Below are 8,917 nucleotides of genomic sequence, written 5' to 3' on the forward strand. Positions count from 1 at the left end.
ATCCCCTCCCTATTCCCTGACCCTTGGCAACCACTAATCTATTCTCCATCTCTATAATTATATTATTTTACCGATGTTTCATAAATGGAATTATGCAGTATGTATTCTTTTGAGAATGACTGTTTCACTCAGCATAATTTTTTTGAGGTTCATCCAAGTTGTTGAGTGTATCAATAGTTAGTTTCTGTTTATTGCCGAGTAGTATTCCACGAAAGAGATACATCACAGTTTAATCATTATTCTTTGAAGGACGTTTGTGTAGTTTTCAGTTTTTGCCTATTATGAATAAGGTTTTATGAGCATCCATGTACAAGTTCATGCATGAAAATATATTTATTTCTCTGGGATAAATGTTCAAGTGTGCAATTCCTGGGTTATATAGTAAGTCTGTTTTTTTTCATTTTAAAAAGAACTGTGAAACTGTTTTCCGTAGTGGTTGTCAGAAAGATTTTGAATTGAGAAATTATATGTTATGACTTATATATTTAGAAATATTGCTGGTTCTTATATGGAAAGTAAACTGAAGAGAGACCATCTAAGAAGCTATTACATTATTCCAGACAAGAGATTATGGTCATGTGGACTAGGGAGGGGAAATTAGAGGTTTTGAAAATTGTCAGATTTTGAATATATTTTGATCATAGAGCTAACAGAATTTAATTATGATTGAATGTGTGATATAAAAGAAAGAAGGATGACTCAAAGGTTGTTGGTCTGAGCAACTAGAATGATGAAGTTGTTATTTACAGTGATAGAGATGATTTAAGAAGAAATAAGAGTCTGATTTTGGACATGTTAAGCTTGAAATGCCTATCTGGCATCCAGGTAGACATGTTGGAAAAGCAGTTAGATTTACGAATCTGGAGGATAAATTTAGAAATCAGGAATGAATAAATGTTATTTAAAACACACACACAGGGCCGGCCTCATGGCATAGTGTTAAGTGTGCGTGCTCCACTGCTGGTGGCCTGGGTTCGGATCCCTGGCGCCCACGGATGCACCTCTTGAAAGGCCGTGCTCTGGCAGCATCCCACATAAAGTGGAGGAAGATGGGCAAGGATGTTAGCTCAGGGACAGTCTTCCTCAGCAAAAAGAGGAGGATTGGCATGGATGTTAGCTTAGGGCTGATCTTCCACACAAAATAAATAAATAAGTAAATAAATAAATAAATAAAAAGAAAAAAATAAAACACACATACGCTGTTTCAGGTTATCTCGGGAGTAAAATTAGAGAGAAAAGAGAAGAGAACTGAAAACTGAGTACTGGGATAATCTAAGATTTAGAGAAAGGAAGGAGACAGAGTACATAGAAAAGCAGAAAATAAGGAGCAACCAATGAAATACAAGAGGGGACAGGAGAAAATAGAAAAACCCAGACAGGAAGACAGAAAACAATTAAAGTAGGTGGAAATGTTCATAATTATCAAATGCTGCTATGTTGAGTAAATTGAAGCCTAAGAATTGCCTTTGAGATTAGGCATTATGGAGATCACTGTGGACCAGGAAGAGGGCAGTTTCAGCGGATGGTAGAAACTAGAGAGTGGTCAGGAGAGAATGGGAAGAGAAAAATGGAAACCATAATGAGAGGAGTATTTTTTTCTTGTACTTTTAGGAGTTATTATAAGAGGAGAAATGCCATTGATTTTTAACAACTTCATCTTATATCCTGTTACTGTAATAAACTCTTATCTTAGTAGTTTCTGGTACAGAAAACTTACAAAGACCGCACCGTGATTTCCTCTAATTAATAATAAGATATTATTAATTTTTACATTAGTATGGTACATTTGTTATAACCAGTGAACCAATATTGACACATTATTATTAATTGAGGTAAATATATATTAACTAAAGTCCATTTCTGATAGAATTTATATCAGAAAAATTTATTTCTGTTTTCAGTATATTTGCAATAGAAATACTAGTGTATAATTCTTAAAGATTATTTATACAGATAAATAACTATATTAATTTGGTATAATAGATAATATAATATATACACACATATATATTCCTTATTATATACAATAGCTAATAATAATAATTAAACATCTTTTGAGCATTTACTATATATATTGTAGGTTCGGGAAATAACTCATGTTTGATCGGAAGAGCTATAACTTAACACTACCTATTTTGATACAATATTCTCGAATGGCATATATCTGCTCCATTTTCAACAAATCACTTTATAACTAAATTTATTTTTTCAAAGAACTATAGTCTTTACGGCTTAATAAAGAGGACAGATAACAGTAAATATAGTTTCTATTTTTGTGACTCACTGTTTCTTAGGGATATTTTGTTTACCTGGATTTACGCTCAGAGTATGATGTATTTATTCTATATTCCCAAATTCTCTATGTCAAGAACTGTGAGGAGTCTGAAATTTTATTTTATTTGCAAGCTAACAAGTTAGCTTTCTGCAGTTTCATGGAGGTTGTTAGAAGACACAGGACTCCCGGGTCAGAGACAAAGGACGGTTTAGCACACACAGCACTAGCAGATTTTCCTAGCTTTAGCTAATGTCCTTTTTCTATCCCAGAGTCTCACCCAGGAAACCTCATTACATTTAGTCATCAGTCTCCTTGTTCGTCTTTTGGATGCAACAGTTTAGTGTTTTTTTTTTTTTTTTTTTTTTTTTGTGAGGAAGATCAGCCCTGAGCTAATATCCGTGCTAATCCTCCTCTTTTCGCTGAGGAAGACTGGCTCTGAGCTAACATCTATTGCCAATCCTCCTCCTTTTTTTCCCCCCAAAGCCCCAGTAGATAGTTGTATGTCATAGTTGCACATCCTTCTAGTTGCTGTATGTGGGATGCGGCCTCAGCATGGCCAGAGAAGCGGTGCGTCGGTGCGCGCCCGGGATCCGAACCCCGGCCGCCAGTAGCAGAGCGCGTGCACTTAACCGCTAAGCCAGGGGGCCAGCCCCAACAGTTTAGTTTTTAAATGTTTTCAATCTATTACTATTTACTTTGGTTTTAAAATTTTGTGTGTGTGTTACGTATTTTTATTTAAAAATGTTAAATTTCTTTTTTTACATTGTTGGAATGTATGGGGTTGGTGTCATTGTGTGCTTGATTTCATTTTTTTGTTTGTTTGTTTGTGCTGAGGAAGGTTAGACCCGAGCTAACATCTGTGCAATCTTCCTCTTCTTTATATGTGGGTTGCTGCCACAACATGGCTGACAAGTGGTGTAGGTCCACGTGTGGGTTCTGATCCTGCAAACCCAGGCCGCTGAAGCAGAACACACCAAACTTAACCACTATGCTAGTGGGCGGGCCCTTCAACTTGATTTTTTGCTGTGGACATCCAACTCTGACTTGTTGAAGTGAGAGAAAGTCAATTTCACGTAAAAGGCTGAGAGATCTGCAGGAACTCACCGACACAGCCAGAGACAAAAAAAAAAAAAAAATTTAGAGAAGCAGGAGGTTATTTTGCCCATTTTTATGTGCCACACTAGATATACTAAGCTAGTCAGAATATAACCACCTTTAATATTCTGGTTTGTTTTCCCTTGAGATATTCTGGACTTGATATTTATACCTGATTTAGTAAAATGGAAACCATAATTTGCACCACAAAATTACAATGTAGCTTCAGCTCTTTCTGCAATGTGTAAAGCTTGCTCTGCATTATATATATTTTTACAGTGTTATACAGGACAATTCACGTATGAAAAGTCTCAGTAAGACGCTGAGATCTATGGTGGTTCTCTTTTGGCAATACATGAACAGAATCAATAAAATAAAAAGAGAATATGGGAAGTGAGAGAAAAAGTGGCATTAAGAATAACTTTCAGGTTTCTGCCATAAGCCGCTGGATGTTAATAATGTATCTCCAGCCACATGGCAAGCATTCAATACGTATGCAATGACTAAAGGAGTGGTTTATATAAAGGTTTAACTCATGTTGCTCTGAAATCATTGAGTTTCTTCAGTCCAAGAAGTGTTTCAATGCAGTTACAAGTAGAGACCAGACAGTCTCCTTCAATGAAATAGAAGATGACATAATAACCAGAAAAATCTTCACGTAAGGGAGGTATTGGGATTGGGAAACAATGCATCGGAATTTAGAGGGCATTGAAAACCTGATATATCCACCCTACAACCATATCATCTGGAACTCACCAGTGTCCCTAACCAATCGACTGTCTTTTCTCCAAACATTCACATAAACATGTTCTGGGATCCAGAATTTAAAGGGTCATTACCACACCATTGTTCTTAGCTATTTTACTTTGTTTACTCTTTCAAAAGGTAATTTTGAGTATCTATAAATGACTAGTCTACACAGGCCATACCCTGAAGAATACCAGCAATTCTGATTTCTCTCCTCTATCCAAAGCCCTGAATCATAACCTATGTGTATAGGGTGTCATTTCCAGGCCAAGAAAATGTAAATGTAAACATTTACATACTAACAGTGTTGACTGGGGACTGGAGTCCCTGGAGTCCTCCTAGATTTTAGAGCCCTCACTTTTCAGAGTCTCCCCATCCCCTGAGAAAAACAACAAAAGATAAAAGGTTATGCTAGCCAGGTGTGTCTGTCTTTCATAGCTGGAATTAAATTTCTTTCTCCCCATGCTTCACCTTCTCATCTTTGGTGCCCTTCCCTTCTTTCTTTTTATATGTCCTGTCCAATTGTGTTCCCTCCTATATCTCTCTGTTCTCATCCTTGGAGCTATCCTCTTCAAGCCCTCTACTGACTTTTTAACTCAGAACTAACATCAAAATCAAGTGCCTGTGAGTATTATCTGAGTGTACTAACGGTGGTGATGGTGGTAGGAATCTTAGAGGGGCAGAATGGAAAAGATTGAGCAGTGTTAAAGGTCCCTTGATAAGCAGAATAATGAATGGCCCCTCAAAGATATGGACATCCTAATCCCTGGAACCTGTGCATATGTTATTTATATGTCAAAGGAGACTTGTGGTTGCTAATCAGCTGACTTTAAAATAGGGAGATTATCTGAATAATTCCAGTGTAATCATAATGGTCTTTCAAAGTAGAAGAGGGAGATAAGAGAGTTCAGAATCACAGACACATATGTGACTACAGAGGTCAGAATAATGAGATAGGAGGAAGACTCAATCCACTGTTTCTACCTTTGAAGATGGAGGAGGATGCAATAAACCCTCCATATTTTCTGGCCCAGATGTTTTACGTGAAAAGCAGAAAAATTAGTAAACAATGACAGGCTTGAAATATCAGTTTTACTACGGAGACCATATGAATGGTTATTTTACATGAACTCTTGTCTTTTTTTTTTTTTTAAAGATTTTATTTATTTTATTTTTCCCCCCAAAGCCCCAGTGGATAGTTGTGTGTTGTAGCTGCACATCCTTCTAGTTGCTGTATGTGGGACTCGGCCTCAGGATGAACGGAGAAGTGGTGCCTCGATGCGCACCCGGGATCCGAACCCGGGCCACCAGCATCGCAGCGCGCGCACTTAACCACCAAGCCACAGGGCCGGCCCTCATGAACTCTTGTCTTATTCCACTCTGGAAGACACGTACGGAGACTAAAAATTTGTCTTTTAGAGGAGTTCCCAATCATTAAGGTAGGATGGCCATATACTCAGGAAAGACAAATCCAAGAAAATAAACAGTATAATAATGCAAAGCTCAGTGCAGCCATCTGATAGTTTGTTTTTTAAAATGATTAAAGGCTGTGATAGTACAAGCAGAAGAATAGATTTCATGGTTCAGCAATGCTAGAGAAGTTTTCCTGGAGACATTAGTGGTTGTAAAGATCAGGAGCATTGAGTTAAGTTTAGACATATTGAGAGAGACAAGATTGCATTTATGGAAAAGGCAGCAACACAAGCAAGGAGATGTAGGAATGATGGAGAAAGATGTGGAGGCCTATGTGGATACATTTTAGGGAAGAGAGTGAGACACATTCACATAAGTAAAACAGATGTATACAAGGAAGATATTGACTGCCAAACAGGAAATAAGATATATTTTGTTGGCATAATAGGTACAATTACATGCTTTTAAACAAGGTTGTGAGTATCTTGATGATTTCATATTTTCAAGAGATCAATCTGGCAGCATAAGATAAAGAAAAAGGTTTGCAAGATTTGGGAAGAACAGGAATTCTTATTCTATGGTTCCAATTAGTGATTAGGATGGCTTGAGTAGGTGAGGAAGTGAAGAAATGGAGTAGACAGATCAAGCAGGGATTTCCAAAGAGGATCATAAGAGCTGGCAGATGAGATATAGGGACTGAAGGAGAAAGAAGAGTCACAGTCAACCCTCAGATCACCATGCTTCAGCAGTGGGAGAATGACTTGAGGACAAAGTGAGGTAGCTGATAATAAAGTTGGCAGAAGGAAGAAGATAATAAGTCTTGGAGAACTGTTGATGAATTGACAGAGGAGTGTTTAGAGGGAAATTTTCTTCCAGATATTGAAGAGAGGGAGGCAAGTAGGCAGTAGTAGATTGGCTCACCAGAGTCCTAATAATACATTGAGAATGTAGATTTGCTAATTCACGTATGGTCCCTGTTATTTCTCTGAATGCATACCTCAGTGAAGATATTACTGAGACTCATGCCAGGTAGACTATTCAACACTTGCATCTTGGAGAAATCTCAGACTAAGTTACTTGGTGAGGGCAAGATAATTTTGGAATTTTAGTTGACAACAAAGGGCCAATATGCTGCCAGGTCGTGGATCTGTGGGTACATTGTCCCAATATAGAAACAATATTGTTATAGTAATGTCCATACATAGGGAATGATTGGTTTAATTGAGATCTCTTGGCAACTCTTGGTAAATGCTGTAGAGGTCATGACAAGAGGTAGGTCATGTTTTCCTTATGTTTGTTTTGTGATGGGATAAAAGGGATCTTAGTTGTAGAAAAGACTTAAAGGGAATTTATGACCAGTTAGTCTCAGGAGTTGAATATTATATTTTGTCCTCAGGGAATGACAATCACCATGATGGCCACACTAAATTTTACCAGTTTCAATCCAGGCTCCTTCATTTTGGTGGGGATCCCAGGTCTGGAGAAGTTCCACATTTGGATTGGGATTCCTTTCTTCGCTATCTACCTTGTGGCCCTTGCAGGTAATGACATCATTCTCTGCCTCATCACTATGGACTGCAGCCTCCACGAACCCATGTTCCTCTTCCTCTCAATGTTGGCCTCTGCCGACCTCATATTATGCACCACATGTGTCCCCAAAACACTTGGCATATTCTGGTTGAGAGCTCAGGAAATCACATTTCCTGGCTGCCTCACCCAGTTGTTCTTTCTCCACTTCAGCTTTTTCCTGGACTCAGCCATCTTGTTGGGCATGGCATTTGATCGCTACATGGCCATTTGCTCCCCTTTGAGATACACGAGCATCTTGACATCTAAGACAACTGTCAAGATCATGGTGGGCATTGTTGGTCGGAGCTTTATTGTTATTTTGCCTGTTGTTTTCCTGGTGAAACATTTGCCTTTCTGCAGGACGCGTATCATCCCTCACACGTATTGTGAGCATATAGGCGTGGCCCGGCTCGCCTGTGCTGATATCTCCATCAATATCTGGTATGGCTTTGCTGTGCCTATAATGACTATTATCTCAGACCTGATCCTCATTGGTATTTCCTACACTCTCATCCTTCATGCTGTTTTCCACCTTGCATCCAGAGATGCCCGCCAGAAAGCCCTCAGCACTTGTGGTTCTCATGTCAGTGTCATTCTCATATTCTACACACCAGCCGTGTTCTCCGCCCTTACTCACCGCTTTGGCCACAATATCTTTCACACTTTTCACATTATGTTTGCCAATCTCTATGTGGCAATTCCTCCTGCACTCAATCCCATCATTTATGGTGTAAAAACAAAGCAGATAAGGGACAAAGTCATCCTTCTGTTCTTTCCTAAAGGGATGTAGTGACCTGGAGACGAGAACATGGAAAGAAAGATTGTGGGAAGTTAAGTAATAATACTAATTTAATAGAATTTCTTATGTAAATCAGTAGCAGGATGCCCTCTAATAATGGATCCAATTCCTATGAATTTCAAGACCTTAATTCTTTGAAGAAAATCATCGGTAGAATTAGAGGGAGACATGTAAGGATTTTTCAAGTCCTAAGAAAATGATAGGCATCATATGAAAGTATGCTAATTTTCTACCATCAAAAACATAAATTCCTGAAATTTGTACTCTTACCTTGGTCCTTTTATCCTGTTTCAATTTCCTATTGATAAATTAAAAGAAAAAATAGTACTTCATTCATAGCCTCGTTGTGAGGTAAAATTTGTTTAGGGCCGGCCCCGTGGCTTAGCGGTTGGGTGCCCGCGCTCTGCTGCTGGTGGCCTGGGTTAGGACCCCGGGCGAGCACCGACGCACCGCTTCTATGGCCGTGCTGAGGCCGCGTCCCATGTACAGCGACTGGAAGGATGTGCAGCTATGGCATACAACTATCTACTGGGGCTTTGGGGGAAAAAATAAATAAATAAAATTATTAAAAAAAAATTTTGTTTAGCACACATTAAGCTCATAAATTCAATAACCATCTTTGTATTGAAAATTCTCAAATCTAAAGCTCTAGTCTCAATTCTTTCTCTGTCTCACATAGCTAACTCTCTATTTGATAACTCCTCTTGGCTATCCCATTGAAACTTCAAAATCAACATGAACCAAAATAATTACCATCTTCTCCTCTTCCTTTCCTCACAATCAGCACATTTTCTTGAATTCTCTATCTTATTAAATGGTATGGAATTCAGTTAGTTTCCCATGTCAAAGCCTTTCTCTCTATCTCATTTATTTTCTTTAATTATTTAAAAATTCATTTGCTATTGATTGTGTCTTCTGAATATCCTTTAATTTAATTCACATGTTTCACATTAAAACGTGATCACTACTTTATCTCTGTCTAGGATTGTTTTCAGCAGCCTCATTTGGGAATTCGCTAC

General features: G+C 38.3%; 1 protein-coding gene across 1 annotated transcript; it reads left to right on the forward strand.

The window, feature by feature from the left end:
* Positions 1-6,944: 6,944 nt before the first annotated feature.
* LOC101390466 (olfactory receptor 52H1-like) lies at positions 6,945-8,637 on the forward strand. Its single transcript, XM_004443732.3, has 3 exons — positions 6,945-7,862; positions 8,346-8,381; positions 8,578-8,637. Exons 1-3 carry the CDS (start codon positions 6,945-6,947, stop codon positions 8,635-8,637), a joined length of 1,014 nt encoding a protein of 337 aa, XP_004443789.3.
* Positions 8,638-8,917: the final 280 nt, after the last annotated feature.

The sequence above is a fragment of the Ceratotherium simum genome, chromosome 7 (assembly GCF_057802395.1).
Source record: "Ceratotherium simum simum isolate JZ-2026a chromosome 7, ASM5780239v1, whole genome shotgun sequence".
Lineage (NCBI taxonomy): Eukaryota > Metazoa > Chordata > Mammalia > Perissodactyla > Rhinocerotidae > Ceratotherium > Ceratotherium simum.

Coding starts and splice junctions, on each gene's coding strand:
- LOC101390466 (XM_004443732.3), top strand. CDS start 6,945: ATGGCCACACTAAATTTTACCAGTTTCAATCCAGGCTCCTTCATTTTG. Junction 7,863..8,345: donor AGATAAGGGACAAAGTCATC/CTTCTGTTCTTT, acceptor CGAGCACCGACG/CACCGCTTCTATGGCCGTGC. Junction 8,382..8,577: donor GTGCTGAGGCCGCGTCCCAT/GTACAGCGACTG, acceptor TGTCTCACATAG/CTAACTCTCTATTTGATAAC.